Raw genomic sequence first — 19,701 nt, forward strand, 5'->3', positions numbered from 1 at the left:
TAATTCTGGTAATTGAGTAGAATAAGAATTGGAGGAAGTGTCCTAAGCATAGGTCCATGGATAAATACCAAATGGCAAAGCTTTCACTGGCTAAAGAAAATATGATGGGGCATTTCCCCCCATATAACCAATTATATTCAATTTAAGGAATTAACCTTTGCTCTAAAATAGTGGTCCTAAACTCTGATTGCCCATTAGATACCCTGTAAGCTTTTTAAAAATAATGGATGCTGGAGTCCAATCCACAGATACTTTTATTTAGTTGGAAACTGATTCTTATCTTACATTTTGTTGAGAACCGCCATTCTGAGTGACTGGGAAAATGCAAAAAGAGCATTTGCTAGTGAGACTTAGCAGGTGTTCATTTTCATCAGGAGAATTAACTAAAGTAAGGAATCAGCAATCCTGTATCAGCCCCTGAATCTATTTTGAAATTTCATTGGCTTTTCAAAGCCAAAGATCTGGGAGTGACTACATTAGAGGCCAGGAAATTTTTAGGACACTGGTGTTCCTAGCCCTTTAGTCTGGCACGTTTGCATCCTGGGGGCCTAGTGGAGTGCAGAGCACATAGGAAGCTCAGTGTGGTTTTTAAAGGAACAAGTCAGTGAGGCCAGAAAGCTTCTGAATTTCAGAAAATGGGTTTCTAAGCATGGAATCTCTAGTTCTGAGAGAGAACTTAAAAGTGTGCCTAATGTGGAAGCTTCAGGCTTGTTTTAATTAGCAACAGAACCAATGAAAGACATTTTAATTCGGAGTCCCTCTTCATGGATCAAACACCGAGCTGCCGTGGCTGGAGCAGGGTGAAGGGCCTATCGATGAGGTCCTTGTACACTAGGAGAAAATGGATTCTAAACAGGAAGTCCATCCAGCTGGTCCTTGGGTGGATTTCCAGGGATGTGTTAAAAAGCCCTGGAATGGTGTGCAAATTGAGCATATGTATATTTTACACTGCATTTTACACCCTTTTATTAGATTTTTCCAGAGGGCAGTGGCCCAACTCCTTGCTCTTAATCGATCTGGTTATTCTACTGTGCTTCTTAAAGCTGCAGTGCTTCTCAAAGGGTGACCCAACTGAGACTCACCTGGGGACAATTATAAGAATTCAGATTCCCCAAGCCCCTCCAGATTCAGCAAGCCTGAATTCTTTGCTGAATTCTATGCTGATTCCACTGGGTGCAAGAACTGTAATTTTTGGCATAGACTTTAGTAGGACAATTAGTCCACTTAAATGAGCCCAAAATACTCAAGAAACAGATGGCCAAGAGATAAATGTGCTTTCTGTATTAAGAAAGTCAAAGTCAGTATCAGAGCAGTTTCTCTTGAACTCCTCTAATGTATAACTTTAAAAAAAGGTGATTTGTAAGATTGAAGCTTCTGTTTAAAGCACAGTCTTATTTTATTTACATGGCAGAGTTTCCACTAAAGTACCTTATTGTTAATACCAGTTTCACCCGAGAAATATTTCACTGAATTTAACCCAGCAAGCTGACCTTAAGAAACAAACCCCAGATATGTTTTAAATTCTCATTCTTGGATCTTAATTATTCTGTTGTGTTCCTTAAAGCCCTTTAATGCAACACTTCTCAAAATATGGTTCACTTTGCTATCACCTGGGGACAGTCATACATTTGTAGGTTCCTTGACCCACTCACAGACCTAATGAACCCAAATCTCTAAGTGAAGGCTGGGAATCTATAATTTTTAATAAACTGCTGGTGCAATGAAAATTTGAAGACGACTGCTGTTTTAGCTTCCCAAGCCTACTGAATTCTCTTTTCCTTTCCTTCCTTCCTCCCTCTGCACCTGCCTGCCTGCCCCTCACTTCCTCTTTTTCTTCCTTCCTTCCTTCCTTCCTCCCTTCCTCTTTCTTTCTTTCCTTCTTCTAGGGCAGAACACAGTATTATTTCTACTTTTATTTGGAAATATAAAAGTTGTGTGTATTTGCCAGGCTTCATGGGGTGACTGTAGCTCTTTGAATACAATTCAGGGCTAGTGTGATTTGACACAGAATTTCTATACTTCTCCCGCAGAAATAGATACATTACAACCAAGACACTATCAAGAGAAGAAACAATGGATTTAATAATAGTTATTACTTGTAGTGTTTCACATGCATCAGGCAGTATTTTAACGACTATAGATATAACTTATTTAAGTCTCATAACAATCTTATGAGGTAGATGTCAATATTATCTCAGTTTTATAGAAGAGGAAACTGGGTCCCAGAGAGGCTGAGTAATTTCCCCATGGCCACACAGCCTAGTGGCTGTCAGAATTTCTTTCAATTATTCATTCATTCAATTAGTCTGGATCCAGAATCTGTTTGCTTAACCTTAAAGCTGTACTGTCACTTTATAGGCTTTGTTAGTTTCTGTCCTTTATCACTGAGTTCACTAAAATACACTCCTTAATAAACATTAAAGTCAGCTCTGCAACTTGGGTAATATTCACAAGAACTTTCTCCAGTTTCCTCTAAGTCAGCTTCTTTCAGTGTTGGCTACTGATGGCTGTTGGCTGAGACGTCTCTAGGAAGTACCCTCAGCCAAAGGGAACTTCCTTGAAAAGGGCTAAACCCTCTCCTGGGAGAGGGGAGAGTTGGTAGTTTGGATGCAATGCTTGGTCTCTTAGTAGGGAGAGAGCAAAGGTCCAGCTCCCTTGCCTCGATTTGGGACTACTCTGAAGGGCCTATCCAAATCCAGAGCTTCCTGAGGGACTGGCCAAGTTGTTGTCTTTAACAACTGCATCACAGTGTAAATGCACTTCCCATTAAAACTCCTGAGCACAGGGTGCCTGGGTGGCTCAGTAGGTTAAAGCCTCTGCCTTCGGCTCAGGTCATGATCCCAGGGTCCTGGGATTGAGACCCATGTTGGGCTCCCTGCTCAGTTGGGGAGCCTACTTACCCCTCTCTCTCTCTGCCTGCCTCTCTGCCTACTTGTGATCTCTGTCAAATAAATAAATAAAAATATTTAAACAAACAAAAGACTCCTGAGCACAAATCTCCACTTCTGGCCAACTGGCAATGAGCCCCTACCTCATGATGGGTGTTAGAGTCCCCAGCATGCTCTAGGGGTACAGTTGTTTAAAAACTCATGTGTAGTGATCTGGAATGAGATGCCCTTAGAAGGGAATGTACTAGCAGGTGCAGTAGCTCAGATGGTTGAGAGGTTCAGAGGCAGTAGTAATTATAAGGACTTTAGAATCAGATGGCTATTGTTGGGTACAACTAACGTACTAGAGAAAGACAGTGAAAGGTTCAGGGTGATTCATCACCAAATTAAGGCCAAGTATGAAAGTCTGTTGGGTTCCTGGGTGGCATGATAAGAAGCTCGCCTTTTGTAGATAGAGAGTAGAAAACGCTGAGGATCTGGCCCCGGACTAAATTATACAGGGAGCAGAAAGTCAGAGAGGGTGAATTCTCAACCAGGCAAGCCTTCTATTGCCAAAGTCAGGGCCTGATTAGGAAGATACGGGTCCCTGAGATTGGGATGAAGACATATAGGTGGAGTCACTTATGAACCTCAAAAACCTAGATCCCGGGCGCCTGGGTGGCTCAGTGGGTTAAAGCCGCTGCCTTCAGCTCGGGTCATGATCCCAGGGTCCTGGGATCGAGCCCCACATCGGGCTCTCTGCTCAGCGGGGAGCCTGCTTCCTCCTCTCTCTCTGCCTGCCTCTCTGCCTACTTGTGATCTCTGTCTGTCAAATAAATAAATAAAATCTTTAAAAAAAAAAAAACAAACCTAGATCCCCCTTGAACTCTCTGGGCCTGCAGAAGTGGCCCATTTCTTCCTTTAAAGGGTAATGCTTCCTACTTGGTTTAGGCTGATAAAAACCTTGTAAGACAGCATTATCTCCCTCATGTGACATCTCAGAATCCCTCTTGGTACTTTGCCATAAAAGATTTGTGGTCAAAAAAGTGAAGTGAGAATAGACTGTGTGGGTACAGGTACAAGGTAGGTAGACAGTTGAATTTAAATAGGATAGGACGAGTATACAATGGATTTAACTAGTTGGCAAATATACAGTGGAGGAGAGCATACCTACCAGAAGTGATTGTTACTGTAGGTAAGGATGGATGATGAACACATGGGGAGAGAATGGATTAGAAGTGCTAACATGGAAGGGATGAAGGACTGAAAATATTGATGAGGTTGAGGAGTGGGAGAATTAGAGTGAGCGGAAAAGATAGAAGGTGGTTGTCAGAGTGGGGTCTTTGTAATTGAGATTTCAGGAGTAGACAGTGGTGATGGCAAGGTCTAGGAGTGTGTTGCTGAGGTGAAGGATGGAGGACAAATAGAGTTGGAGATGAGGAGGAGATTAAGGCACTGACAGGAAGAGTCCTAGATAGACCATCTGCATGAGTATTGAGGTCACCCAGAGAGGTAAGGGAGGGAGGAGCAAAGAGGAAGGCAGTGAGGCAGCTTTTCTAGACTCACCTAAAGTGAAGGGCAGGAACCAAGAGGTAAATATAGGTGATAGCAACAAGGAGGACCACTGTGGTCATTCAGTGTGTGAATCTGTCCTTACATACCTACCACAGTGCCCAGCAGGCAATAATAAATGTTGGGAAATGTACCGTAAATGGATCTGTTTGATGGTATGCTCCTAGACTGGTCATTGCAGTGCTCTTTTATGAGAACTTAGAAGAGAGCTATGCACCAACCTGCTTCTGGGTGTTCCACAGCAGCCTCTGGGGTCCAGGGGCCTGCCTTCACATAGCCCCTCTTCTCCAGTGCGAAGACAAACCCTCCATCTCCAATCACAACTTCTCCAGAGTTTAAACGTTCTAGGATGCCCTAAAATTATAGAAAGGAGTTACTTGAGTTTTGAAAACAATTTTCTATTTTTAGTACTTTGGTTATCATATTCTTGGAAAGAATGATTTCCTTAGAATTCTCAGAAAGTACATGTATTTATAAATTCATGACTATAAGGCAAACAATCAGAATGCTCACATAATGAAAATATGTGTATACATGTGCTGGGGGTGAGGGTCTTTCAGAACACATCAAAGAATTTAAAAATTTTATCTTTTATTTTGATTTTTTTAAAAAGATTTTTTAATGCGGGGCGCCTGGGTGGCTCAATGGGTTAAAGCCTCTGCCTTCAGCTCAGGTCATGATCCCAGAGTCCTGGGATCGAGCCCCGCATCGGGCTCTCTGCTCAGCAAGCAGCCTGCTTTCCTCTGTCTCTGCCTGCCTCTCTGCCTACTTGTGATCTCTCTCTGTCGGATAAATATTTAAAAAAAAAAGATTTTTTAATGTATTTATCCATCTGTCGGTCATCTATCTATTTAGAAGGAGCATGAGCAGGGAGGGATAGAGGGAAAAGGAAAGAAAGAATCCTAAGCAAGCTCCTCATCCAATGCAGAGCCCCATATGGGGTTTAATCTCATAATCCTGAGGTCATGACCTGAGCCAAAATCAAGAGCGGGAAGCTTCACCAACTCAGCCACCCAAGCGCCCCAGAACACATTAAAGTATTTTGAAGAATATGGTGGAAGAATGCTACCGTTGAAGAAATATGTACAGAAGAATTAAAAGAAAGGTTTAATTGTAAAGCCTCAAATGAATACTTGGGCACACATTCTTAAAATGGTGAAAGCTAGTCTTATTCTGTTGGTAAGCGGTCCTTACGGTTGTCCTTGATCCCCGGCTGTCTCCCTGGGGGCCTCTGTCAGCCGGGGGGGGGGGGCACTTTGATACCCCGGGATCAAGTATATTTCCTCCTCCCTTGCCTCTTTTCCCACCAGCCCAGCCATAGTCCTGAAGTCGCTTCGTCTGTCTGCGCCATGCATCTATCATCCTCCCACCTCCCAATCTAGATGAAGGCCGACAGTCCGGACATTAATCCCAGCTAGGGAAGAGAGAGGAGTGTCATTAATCAGGTGTTGGAGCTGCTGGGTTTTTGGTTTTTAAATCTTACTAACAGCCCTTACTCAGTATCTTAGAGCCTCTCTATCCGTTTTTGTTCTGTTTTGTTTTCCGAGGCAGAATGGTACATTTTGTTGTGATCGCAGAAGCCAAGCTGGGGGTAAAAACTTACCATGGCCCAGCCAACGCGTGAGCCTTGGAGCTGCGGCGGGACTGGGTCGCCTGCACCCAAGAACCGGACAGGGAGGCAGCCCCGGGACTCCGCTGCACCCGTCCGGGCGCGGGCAGGAAACTGTCGGACCCCGGGCCGCGCGCCTCTCTGGCCGGCCGGTGGATGGCGCAGAGGGGCGCGCACCGCCGTGCGAGCATAGACGCGGGGTGGCTAGGGCGCGCCCTAAGGAACCCCCTAGTCCCACCGCTGTAGGGGAGAAAAGTCGTGCGTTTGGGTCTAGGAGCCGCACTTCTGGGGGAGTGCTGTGGTGTTGGGGTGCTGGACTCAGGAGATGTTGGGAGTTGCGGAGTTCCGGGGGTGTCCTCGAGTCCGCGGTCACGTAGTTCTAGGGCGCGCTGGGGATATGGGCAGGGGCATTGGGGGGGAGCTCAGAGTCACCTTGGGAGCCTGCCGGAGAAGTACTGAGAGCACCTTCTGGTCACAGCCGGGCTCCGAGGACCCCTCTGCGCTTCCTGAGGCTGGGGTGTGGGGCTGGTGGGCCCAGACTCAGAGCCCCCGCTGGGATGCAGAACGCCCTTAGGTGCCCCGCAGACTCACCCTCTTGGCCTTTTTGCCCCCAACGGGTGCCATCTTCGAGGTGTCCAGATGGCTGCTAGGCACGGATGCGGACCGACGAGGGGAGTGTACCCCGCGCGTAGCTTGGAGCTGCCCCACTGTAGCGGCCAGGCTCTTTATACCGTGCGCTGGGCGCGGGGTGGGTTTCCCCAGCCTTGCCGCGGCCAACACGGGCCTCGCTTAGGAAACACGCCTCCCCGACTTTTTTTTATTGAGGCCGGGGATTAGTTGGAAACTTGCCCTGCGGAGATGATCGAGACTGTTATCTCAAATCGGTGAACACACAAAGTAAAATAAGAAAAAATAATAATGAGGTTGCCCCTCGCTCAGGTTTCTACCTTACCTGTGCAGGGTCCCTCCCATTCTCCGCCCTCGCCCCCTCCCACCGCTTAGAGGGGTCCCGACCCTGATTTATTTCTTGCCCAGGCTCTTGCACCTTTACCCACTTAAGACACCGGAGGAGCCCCCTAAGAATTCTATTAATGCATAAATATTTGTCAAAGACCAGGATACAAGGTTACTGAATGAGATTGTGTCCTCCAAGAATTTCAGTCTATAAAGTGTGATCTGTGGGCAATATATCGAGTAGTTTCATAATGGAATACAGATGGAGCGTTCACAGAATGGTCTCTGATACGAACTCTGAATTAGTGGATATGTTCCGAATGACCTTCTGCCCTTATATCCAAAAATGACGCGCAGTTTCTAATAATGCAGTAGTTTCTAGTAAGAATATCTTTGCATTATTTAACCAGGACGGACTTCTAACGTCTATATATCATAGTGGAGATATATATCTTAGCCACTTCAAAATTCAGTTCAAAAACTCTGTGTAAAAGCCTATAGGATCAGAAAAACTGTAAAGAGATAGAAATGTTAATAGCAGTTATTTGACGATAGTGGGCTTATGGCGTGCTCTTGTTTTATTCAAATATTTTACTATATTTTCCCAAATATGTATACAATGAGAACACATAGATTTTAAAATAATAAAAAATATTACTTTAGAAAATGTACAGCATGACTGTAAATATTCTAGAGGACAACTAAAAATTTTGAGAGTTTGGAACCTTTTACCCAAATAAAGCACACAAGGAAATTTTCTATGTGGAGCAATAACTTCCATTTCAACATTTGCAAAGAAGAGAATTACTGTAACAAAGGATGAATTAGTAGAAATGTAGTTTCTAAGGTGATGTGTACTCGAGATACGACTGAAAAAGGAGAAAAGTCCTTTTTGTTGTGCTGTCAAGTTAAAATGAAAAAAAAAAAAAAAGGATGATGGATGCATATATTGTAATTTAAATAATGCAGTGTTTCAGTTGCCCAGCAAGGATGAAGAGTGAGGTAATGTCATCCTTCTCAATGCTTTTTTCGACCATTAAAGCAATGGAGTGTCTGAGTAGCTAATAGTTTAGTTAATCCATTAACTACTTATAGTTGTACCCTGATGAATATTGGAGAAAAGAACACGTTCCCAAAGAGCCCAGCCGTGGCTGCAGGGAGTAGATGTAGTGGTGGGTACCAGACGCCAGGGGGTGGTATCAGGGCTCTGACAATAAAAGCTGAACGCAAACATTCTCAATTTCACTGTTCCAAATTTAAAAAAACTTAGGAGAGATTTTAAAGTATTAGCATTCAATTTAAAAATGAATTGTGAATTTTTAGTACATAATATAGACACATGGCAAAATTTTAAAAAGTCTTTCCCCAGCTGCTCTTCCCAGTACAAGTTCTCCCAGGAGGTAACCATTATTCCCTATTCTTCCAGAGGTACTCTATATGCTTATCTATACATGTATAGATAAGGATTTATATATAAACATAGGAAATTTTAGTTATTTAAACCCTTGTCCACCTCCAACTTTCCCAAAGTAATTTATGGGTGGTTGTTGAAATATTTTTGTTTTTTCCACAGCTTCTCAGTTTGCTATCCTACCTCCCTACTCCCATCCCAATTAGGGCCATCAAACAGAATTCAGTCACCTAGTTGTTCCATGGTTGATAATAATATCCACAGTTCACTGTTTACTATGTGCCAGGCACTGTATTAGGCCTTTTACATACGTGGTATTATTTACTCCTCACAACTCCTTGAGGTAGGCAACCCCACTTTGCCCTCAAGAACGATGAAGTCAGAAAACTAGAGCAGTTATCAGTGTGACTTCTAAATTTCCTTTGCCCCATTCCCAAAGGACTAAGTCCGTTTTCATACCACCTGGGGAGTGAGTTCTGTAATAGCTGTTCTTGGGTGGCTGCCCATGTTCTCTGTTCTTTGCTAGAGCAATGAGATGACCAAGGTCGTAACACTGAAGTCTTTGGCCTCGTCCAAAGCTGTTTAGGATTAAAAGTAAATCCCAAAGGGAAGAAGGAGGTTTAGAGCTGGTGATCCATCGTGAATCTTCAGTTTTATGACCTTCAAATGGAAGTTGTCCTTCTGTCTTCTGCTAGTGCTTTGCTCTTCTTAAAACCCCTTCATTCATTCAATATACCCTTAAACGTTTCACTCATACAGTGTTTCAAACACCATGTTTTCCCAGGAGGTAAAGGAGGTAATGGGATAGCTCCTCCTTTTTCCAAGGGAGACATAGATGTCATCTCATGAAACAGGTAAAGTTAAAATGTCCCCTTTATCAATATGTAGACGGGAAAATGTCAAGACTTTTCATTTTTCATTCAATTGGGATCATCTTTATTTATTTATTTATTTTAAAGATGTTGTTTATTTGAGAGAGAGAGAGCATGAATAGGGAGAGGGCAGAGGGAGAGGGAGAAGTAGACTCCCCACTGAGGAGGAAGCCCCATGTGGTGCTCGATCCTGGACCCTGAGATCATGACCTGAGTCCCAGGACTCTGGGATCATGACGTGAACCTAAGGCAGATGTTTAACCGACTGAGCCACCCAGGCACCCCAACTGGGATCGTCTTCAAAATGAAACTGGCTGGGGTACCTGGGTGGCTCAGTGGATTAAAGCCTCTGCCTTCGGCTCAGGTCATGATCCCAGGGTCCTGGGATCGAGCCCCACATCGGGCTCTCTGCTTGGCAGGGAGTCTGCTTCCTCCTCTCTCTCTGCCTGCCTCTCTGCCTGCCTCTCTGCCTACTTGTGATCTCTGTCTGTCAAATTAATTAATTAATTAATTAAAAAATGAAACTGGCTAAAAAGAAAAAGAAAGAAAGAAAGAAACTGACTTTCATAAATGTTTTTAGACTAAAAATGTAAAAATGTTACCTTTATCCTTTAAACCTTTGAAGATGTTTCATGTTTTAACCCCATGTAGAACAGTGTTTACAAACTGGTGGTGTGGAAATGGAGCCAACCTCTGTATTTCCTGTGGCAAGGCCAGTGCTTTTAGAAACTGTAAGTTCCTTTATGTGGAGCCTTCCTGTTTGCCAGTCTGTCCCACAACCAGTTGTCCTACACTCTTCTGATTCACATAATTACCTCATCTTGAAGGCATTTGAGTTTTCCATTCCTGCTGAAAATAGAAAGTATATGTGGGATTATTAAAAACATATGAGATGTTTTTTGGTTTGAATTCTCCCCAAAAGCCCCCAAATTGTAGGTTTTACTTTTATTTACATTTTTCCTTTGCCAGTAACTCCAGCTCCACTGCCCAAGATCAAAATGACGGGATGGTGGCGGTGAGCTTTTCATCTACGACCCTCTTCCCTGGTGTACAGCCTTTCCTCACTTTATCTTTTCTGGTAGTACCTCGTTCCCTCTGTCCACTGCAGTGGCCACACTCAACACACCAGGCATACCAAATCACCTCACACAATTATATCCCGCTTTTAAGAGCCTTGGTTTATTCATATGTAAAATTCCAGTTGAAACTAGGTGATTTTTCAGATTTCTTTTTCAATTAGCTTGGCATTGACTTAGCTTGGCATACACGGGGGCTTGAAATAGCCTTTTCCCAGGGTGCTCACTTTGCCTTCCCCTTGTGGTCATCAAGCACTCTCTTAGGTTGGCTTGGAGAGGGCCCCTGGCTCCTCTTCATGCCTCCAATGTTAGCCCCTTCCTACTTCCTGCAGATACAGCAGAATATTTTGCTAGACTGTTCATGGCTTCCTTCGACCACAGGTAAAAACGCTTGTCTCAGAACTCACAGATCTGCCAGCTTGTACAGTCTCCTGAATGCTGCAGAGAAGTTCTCCAGCCAAGGCTTCTGTGGGCTCTGGACACACCCAGTTTCCTCCACTATCCTCCGGTGTGGTAATTGCATCCCATTTTCCTTCTAGCTCTGAAATTTTCTCTCTTCTCTTCAGTTTTTCTTTTAATGCTTTCTAAAAGGATAATGGGCCTGTCTTCTGCTGTCATGCGCCCTCTTCCTTCTTTTGTTTGGAGTCGGCCAGTACTTGACTTTAGTTTATTTTTAAATTCTTACCAGTACACAGCCCTCAGTTGATTTAGAAAAATAATAACATATTTCTAAATAGCAAAATTGGCATCGCCTTCCAGCCTCTGACCCTCAAGAATATAGGAACATACATATTTTTCAACTTAACATGCATATAGTAAGGACCCCAAAGAGTAAAAAAAGGGCATCCATAAAAAAATAAGGCTCTCTCTAACTTCTACTTCTCCACGTCAACCTTTTTTAATAACTTACCCAGCTTGAAGAAATTTGGGGAAAATATGGTACTTTCCGAAACCTGCTTCCAATGATAGCAATACACATGCACGGGAATAGCGGAAATGGAACATACGAGATGTTGGGGAGGATGGGGAGCACCTGGAACTCTCATTGCTGCTGTGGGAGTATAAATTGGCACAACTGTTTGGAAAGTATTTGGCCGGTATCTTTTAGAGCTGCACATACCTCTATCAAGCATTTCTTCTCCTGGTGGAAACATGTGAGCATTCCTTAAAGATGTTTATAGGACTGATCACAGCAGCCCATTCATAAACCAAACTGAAAAGTACTCAAAACGTGCATCAGCAATAGAATAGATCAATGAATTGTGACACAACTACACAAGGGAGTGCTGTACCCAGTGCATATAATTCACTTCTAACTACATCCAATGGTGAGGATCGAAGTTCACAAGCAGTGTTGCGTTAGAGAAGCCAGACACAAAAGGGCCATCCTGTAAGCTTACCTATATGTGATGTACAAAAACAGTTAAAACTAAGCTATCCTCTTAGAAGTCACAGGATTGATTACCGAAGCAGGAGGAGAGAGTGACAAGAAGGGAATGGGGTACTTCGTGGATGCTGGTAATAGTCTATTTTTTTTTTTTATCTTAGTGCTATGCACATAAGTGTGTTCAACTTATGAATATTCTCTAAGCTATACACTTAAAACATACGTACTGTTTTTGTATGTATCTTATCCTCGAATAAAAAATTAAAAATAAAAATAAAAACGACATGAAGCAGCTTCTTGGACTTTTGTGGATCCCACAAAAAGTCCAATGAACTAAATAAACTAAAAAATCTAAAATAAGGGGCGCCTGGGTGGCTCAGTGGATTAAGCCGCTGCCTTCGGCTCAGGTCATGATCTCAGGGTTCTGGGATCGAGTCCCGCATCGGGCTCTCTGCTCTGCGGGGAGCCTGCTTCCTCCTCTCTCTCTGCCTGCCTCTCTGCCTACTTGTGATCTCTCTCTGTCAAATAAATAAATAAAATCTTAAAAAAAAAAAAAAAATCTAAAATAAGCCAGTCAAGATTTTGAATACAGTCATTTTGCCCGTGATGGAGAATGATTCAGGCAGATGGAATTAACTCTAATAATTTTCTTATTATAAAAGTAATCCATTTTTGAAAAATAAATTCAGTACTTAATATATACAAATGGTACCCAACATTCAAAAGGTCCTTAATTGTTAATGAGATTAACTATACCAGCATGATCTAGAATAAACAGTAAAAAGAAAAAATTAAAACGCTATTTCAGGGTGTCAGTTTCATTTTATTTTTAAGTGACTGTTAGATCAGCATTGCATAATGTGTAGAAGATCCATTTTTTAAAAGTTAATTTCACTTTAATTAATGAGTTAATTAAAATAGATAAGATGTTCATTTGGTCCAAATTTCAAAAATTAAAGAAGGGCATCCTGCCCCTCATGGCACCCAGTTCCAGTCAACCAATGTTCCAGTCTTGTGTGACCATTGAGATATATTTTAGGCACATACAACAAATATATATATAAATTTTGCCCATTTAACCAACGAGTAGTGCACCATAGACACTGTCTTTATCTTGCTTGCTCTTTTCCACCTTAACATATCTTCTCAATCATTTCACATTAGTAGACAAGGAGCTTCCTCTTTTTTTTTAATGGCTTAATATTTTATTTTATTTATTTATTTATTACTTATGAATGTAGCAGGATTTATTTATTTATCCCTATTGATGGGTAATAACATTATTTCAAGGCTTTGTCACTTCAAATAAAACCAAAATGAACAGCTTTCTACCTACGTTATTTCATACATTTGAATAAATGTCTATCTAGTAAATCTAGAGGACTAGTTAACTTTGTAGCATCAATATTCATTTGCTTTCCCCATGTAATCGTTTTAGTTTTGAGGTTAAAACAATCAAAAGTGAGTTCTAGAGTTCTAAGTCGTAAGGGTGTTCAGGTAGAAGAGATTGATTGACCCATGAGCTCATTAATTTCTTCAACAAATAATTACTGAGTCCTACTTTATTCTCACAGATGAATAAGAGGGACATTTTCTGCCGCCCTGGTGTTTATATTCTGGTAAATGTGGGTAGGGAGAGGAGAAAGACAACACATGAAAGGGCTAAGTTATATATACATGTCAGGAAAGGTTAAATAATACCCTGGAGGAAAATAAAGCAGGGATGGGGAGTAAGTCATTCCAGGAAGGGCGTCGTAACTTCCAGCAGGGTCAACAGGGCCACTGTAAAAACTTGGTATTTACCCTGTGTGAGCTGGGGGCATGGGAGGATTTTTCCTACCATTATGTTTTTTCTCTCTTTTTGAAAAATACGATTTTTATTTTGAAATAGCTTTAGGTTCATAGAAAAGTTGCAGAGATAGCGTAGATAGTTCATTGTCTCATCCTCATCGTAGAGGTTCTAACAGGAGCACATAGCTCTTGAGAAGTTCACTACAAGGATTTTTTTTTTAAGATTTTATTTATTTATTTGACAGACAGAGATCACAAGTAGGCAGAGAGGCAGGCAGAGAGAGAGAGGAGGAAGCGGACTCCCTGCTGAGCAGAGAGCCCAATGCCGGGCTCGACTCCGGACCCTGGCATCATGACCTGAGCCAAAGGCAGAGGCTTTAACCCACTGAGCCACCCAGGCGCCCCGCTACAAGGCTTTCTAAAAGCAGGTTGCCTCACCCAGTTTCAGTTTCTCCTGAAGATACTACCTCTCATTGCTGTGGTGCTTTTCTCAAAACTGAGAAACTGTAGTTGGTATACTCTTACTAACTCAACTGCAGACTTTACATAAAGTTGTCACCAGTTTTTCCATTCATGTCCTTTCTTTATCTCAAAAACCGATCCAGGATACTGCATGGCATTTAGTTCTTAATGTCTCCTTCAGGTCCTCTTGGCCATGACTTTCTCAGTATTTCCTGGTTTTTCATGACCTTGACAGTTTTGGGGAGTACTGACCAGGTATTTTGTAGCCTGTCCCTCAGTCTAGATTTGTCTGGTGTTTTCCTTATGACTAGAGTGGGGCAGTGGCTCTGGGGAAAGGATACTAAAGAAGCGAGGTGCCTTTCTCCTTCCGTCATGTCAGAGCCACCTGAGCAGGTGATGCCGACTTGGTCATTTGGGTTGGGTGGGTCTGCCACGTTGCTCCACTATTACTATTTTCACTATTTTCCCCCTTTCTATTCATTATTCTTTTTTTAAATATTTTATTTATTTGACAGAGAGAAATCACAACTAGGCAGAGAGGCAGGCAGAGAGAGAGGAGGAAGCAGGCTCCCTGCAGAGCAGAGAGCCCAATGCAGGGCTCGATTCCAGGACCCTGGGATCATGACCTGAGCCGAAAGCAGAGGCTTTATCCCACTGAGCCACCCAGGCGCCCCTCTGTTCATTATTCTTTGGAAGCCAGTCACTCACTACAGCACACACTCAACTGACATACATTTTAGAAGTCCTGCTTCCTGGTTGACACTAGATTGTCAACAGGACAAGGGCAAAGGCAAATATCAGGCTGAGCTGATGGAAGCTGGAACCTGTGCAGCCACAGAGGAGGCAATGAGAAGTGTCTGGCTTCTGCTTCTAAACTCCAGAGCCAGGGAGCCCGGAGCCAGTTTTGTAGGGATGTGAGGATACGTGTGGATATAGCGACAGACCACCTGAAATCATTTCCTTCTCGCCCCTCCCGGCTGGGCTTGGGCTTTATGTCGTTCCCTTTGCATGTTAACCTAGAGAAGATTCTGGCTGTAGATGGGAGACGGGGAAGTTCGGTTTACTCACTGAATTAGAATAATTCACATATAATGCAGAGATGTACAAGTTCTAAAAACGTGATACTTTGGCACTTGCTATTATTTTCACTTGTTGTTCAACAATTAATAATGGAGAGTCGATGATTTATTTCTAGATATAAGTGAATAATAATTGTTAGATGAAAACATAGCCCAGGGCGGGGCTCTCAAAATACTTGTTGATTCAGCCACAAGAAATTAGGCAGCAAGTGACAGACAGAGGAATGGCCCCTCTCACCTGGTGACCTTGGCCTCCAGAGCTTCTCCTCTCCTCCTCTCATGGTCGTCACTTGGAATTTCCCCTCTTCCTACTCTTTTTCATTTAAATTGCTGCCTTCTAGGGATAATCCCTTCACCTCCATCCCACGTTGGGTCAGATGGTTTTGGGGTTGGTTTGTTATGCCACAGAAAGTAAAAAGCCCCAAAGAAGTTAAATTGAGAAACAGCTCACCTATTTAGTCTCATTTCCTTCTGAAATAAAATGAATCTCTTCTTGCTTCTTTGTTTTGAGTGTCCAACAGTTTTTCTCTGGGGGTGATAGAAGAGTTATTCTTTTCCATCTTACCAAGTCTGCTTTCAGAAATCCCCATAAGGGTATGTGCTATGGTGAGTGCTGTGAAGTGTGTAAGCCTGACAATTCACAGACCTGTAACCCTGGGGCTAATAATACATTATATGTTAATAAAATTAATTAATTAAAAAAAAAGAAATCCCCATCGGTAGGTTTTAAAGAGCTGGGTGGTCAGGTCCCTGCTGGCTCAGTTAGTTAATCCTCTGACTTTTGATTTTTTTTTTGTTTTGTTTTGTTTTTTAAGATTTTATTTATTTATTTGACAGACAGAGATCACAAGTAGGCAGGGAGGCAGGCAGAGAGAGAGGGGGAAGCAGGTTCCCCGCTGAGCAGAGAGCCCGATGAGGAGCTCAATCCCAGGACCCTGAGATCATGACCTGAGCCGAAGGCAGAAGCTTTAACCCACTGAGCCACCCAGGCGCCCCATCCTCTGACTTTTGATTTTGGCTCAGGTCACAATCTCAGGGTGTGTTGGTCCTGGAGCCACTTAAGATTCTCTATCTCCCTCTTCCTCTGAAACAGCCCCCCACCCCCACCCCCACCGCGCTCTCTCTCTTTCTCTCAACAAATAGCCGGGTGCTTGTATTAGGTCCTGGAGAGTTGGGGTGAAAGCTGAAGCTGCGCTCTGTTCTGTTGTTCTTCCACCTGCAGTGGGCTACTTGTCCTTGAATTGTTGGTTATTTTTTAAGATTCAGGCCCAAGTTTTCCCTGGTCCATCCTTCCCCAACCATTCCTTCCCACTTCTCCCAAAGTAGGAACTCTGTGCTGGCTTGGGAGCCTAATCACATTCTGAAGTAGGAAAATTGTGTTCAAAGTCTCAAAATATTTAAAAATTTGCAAACATACTTTAGAACACAACTATGAATTGCTTGTATCTTTAAAAAACTGGTAAGCTATAAAATATTAAGGAAATTGATATAAAATTAAGATCATAATGTTTTTAATTAGGACTTTGAGATATGGTTTCAGCTTCAGGTAGTTTACCTGGGACACGACTTGAGGCAGCCTGAAGGAAGAAGTGGGAAGAGTTAAGACAGGCGAAAGATAAGGTCCCTATGTGATGTCCTATAAAGGTTGCTCGCAGTAAGCAATGGGGTTGCATTGCCTCTTCTGTAGGACCTCCTGAGAATTATCCAGAATATGTTGGAATTGTCTACTTGGAAGAACAGGATGCTGGAGCAGTAATCCACTGGGTCTGTTCCCCAAGCAATCGAGGGTTGTCTTGAGGGTGTTACCTCTCTTACATTTTTGGTCATCTGCCTGTGGAAACAGAGGTTGCATCTGCATGGGTGAGTGCCTTGGGCCACACGCAGGATGAGTCAGGCGGTACCGGAGAAGGGTGCTGTTGGCGCTGGGTGAGTCTGAGCTTCAGGGGTAAATTCCAGTCGGAGGTGTGGAGGTGACAGGACATGGGGCCCTGGGGCTGCCTGTTGTAGTTATAGAATGAATCAAGTGCTTAAAATGGCAGGCACTGCCGTGACTTGAAATTCTGGTCTGGGGCTCCTTAAAGTGTCAAATAGAGGAACTAATTCTGGGTGCTTATTACTGTTAACTTATTGTATAAGTCCCCAGATTTAATTGCATAACACCTCTGTGAGATACTCCAAACAGATATTACTCTCCTGAGTCTTTTTTTTAAATTGTGGTAGGAGATACATAGCATTAAATTTGCCATTTTAACGATTTCCATGTGTACAGTTCAGTGGTGTTAAGTACACTCACATTATTATGCAACCATCACCACCATCCATTTCTAGAACTTTTTAAATCTTCTCAAACTGAAATTCCACACCCGTTAAACAGTAACTCCCCATTCTGCCCTTCCCCCATTTCCTGGCACCCACCATTCTTTCTGTCTCTCTGAATTTGACTACCCTGGGTAGCCCATGTAAGAGGAATCATACAGTACTTATCCTTTTCCGACTGGCTTATTTTTTTTTTTTAAAGATTTTTATTTATTTGGTATATATAGAGAGATCACAAGTAGATAGAGAGGCAAGTAGAGAGAGAGGGGGAAGCAGGCTCCCTGCTGAGCAGAAAGCCCCATGTGGGGCTCGATCCCAGAACTCTGAGATCATGACCTGAGCCGAAGGCAGAGGCTTAACCCACGGAGCCACCCAGGCGCCCCGGACTGGCTTATTTTATGTAGCATAATGTCTTCAAGGTTCATTCATGTTATAGCGTATGTCAGAATTCTCTTCCTTTTAAAGGCTGAATAGTATTCCATTGTCTGTATATACCATTTTTGTTTATCTACCTACCTGTTGATTTTTGTTTGGATTACTTCTGCTTCTTGGATATTTTGAATAATGCTGTATGAACATGGGTATACAAGTACCTGTTTGAGTCCTTGGTTTTGCATTTCTTAGGTATATATCCTGAATGGAATCATTTGATAATTCTATTTTTAATTTTGTAAGGAGCCACTATACTGTTTTTCCTTTTTTAAAAAAAAATATTTTATTTACTTATTTGTCAGAGAGTGAGCGCACAAGCTGGGGGAGTGGCAGGCAGAGGTAGAAGCTCCCCGCTGAGCAGGGAGCCCCATGTGGGAGTTGGCCCAGACGCTGCCGTCATGACCTGAGCCGAAGGCAGACACTTAACCAACTGAGCCACCAGGCATCCTGAGGAACAACTATACTGTTTTCTACAATGGCTGTACCATTTTACATTCCCACCAATAGTGTTCAGATGTTTCAGTTTCACCACATCCTTGTCAATACTTGTTTTTTCTAATGAGTGTGAGTGATACCTCATTGTGGTTTTGATTTGCATTTCCCTTATAATTAGTGATGTTGAGCCTCTTCCCATATGCTCCTTGGCCATTTGTATATCTCCTGTGGAGAAATCTCCAATCAAAGCCTTTGTCCAGTTGTTTTTTGTTGTTGTTTTTGAGTTCTTTAAACTCTGTAAGGGGTTCTTTATGTACTCTGGATATTAACCCTTAACCAGATACATAATTTACAAGTATTTTCTCCCATTCCATTGTTTACCTTTTTCTCTGACTCTTTGGTTTGTTTTTAAGATGTTGGGGCTTAGAGTGACTTAGTGACTTATAAAGATCACAGATATCAAGTTGGAGCCACTGGAACTTAAACCTGGCTCTCTTATTCTTTACCTAGTCTCCTTTTTTTCACTGTCTCACCCCAGTCTCCAACATTTGGTCACATCACCATAAAAAGTAGTTTGTCTTGCGTAGGCTAAGTACCAAGTAATAAAATTTTAACTGGTCCTTTGGATGACCCAGTCTCTTCCTGCTCTCCCCAGTTAGTCCTCCTCTCCCATCATCCAGTGCTGATGCTTATAAAGATATAGAACGCACCTGGGTGACTTTAGTTATGTTAGTTAGCTAATTAATGAATTAAATCTATTTTCTTCATTGTACCCACCTTAAAGTGTTCTATTCTGCTCCTTAAAATGTTTTTAGAAATCAGAACATGTTTTCCAAAGGCTATCTTTTTTTTTTTTTTTTTTTAACTTAACAACTGTGTGGTGTTTTACAATGTAGACGGCTATGGGTTTTTCCACCACATTTTAAAGAAGAGACTTTTATTAGATGGAGCAAGTTTCCATCCATTCCAAATTAATCCTAAAGCATCGATGCTAATAAATGCAGGCCACTGCTGAGTAGAATGCCTGACACAAAGTAGGTCTCCAATAAACATTTGTCACATGAGTGCCATGATGCCACAATGAGGGGGGGAGGATTTATAGGGGAAGCAGGCTCAATTGTTTGATTTAGCAGGGGAAAAGAAGCAATATTTTCTACATTATGGCCTCTGTGGAAATTGGTTTTATTTGTCTCATTCTTCATGTCTGAGGCTTTGGGACACAGCATGCTCAGGAGGGGGCAGGCATAAATCTCCGCAGGAGAACACAGCAAGCTGGAGTGGCCTCTCTGGCTGGGTGTTGCAGGGAGCCTGGGGGGTGGGCCCTGAGCAAAGCATCCTGCTTCCCCACTGTATTGTGGGAGGCTCTGAAAAAGGATTCTTGAAAAAATGAGGAAACTATTTGGACTTTCAACATGATTTCTTTTCAGCAGAGACCCCT

The 19,701-nt window shown here is 42.7% G+C and overlaps 1 protein-coding gene across 1 annotated transcript in view; it reads right to left on the reverse strand.

Moving 5' to 3' along the window:
- Positions 1 to 6,814, reverse strand: part of BHMT (betaine--homocysteine S-methyltransferase) — an 18,008-nt gene extending 11,194 nt beyond the window's left edge. Inside the window, exons 1-2 of the mRNA XM_046000283.1 lie at positions 6,640 to 6,814; positions 4,661 to 4,793 (exon numbers count right to left, since the gene is read on the reverse strand). Coding sequence (XP_045856239.1) covers positions 4,661 to 4,793; positions 6,640 to 6,672 — 166 coding nt within the window. The 5' untranslated portion in view covers positions 6,673 to 6,814. The remainder of the gene's footprint in view (positions 1 to 4,660; positions 4,794 to 6,639) is intronic.
- Between the last annotated feature and the right edge of the window lie 12,887 nt (positions 6,815 to 19,701).

Source organism: Meles meles, chromosome 3 (genome assembly GCF_922984935.1).
Source record: "Meles meles chromosome 3, mMelMel3.1 paternal haplotype, whole genome shotgun sequence".
In the NCBI taxonomy this organism is placed as follows: Eukaryota; Metazoa; Chordata; class Mammalia; order Carnivora; family Mustelidae; genus Meles; species Meles meles.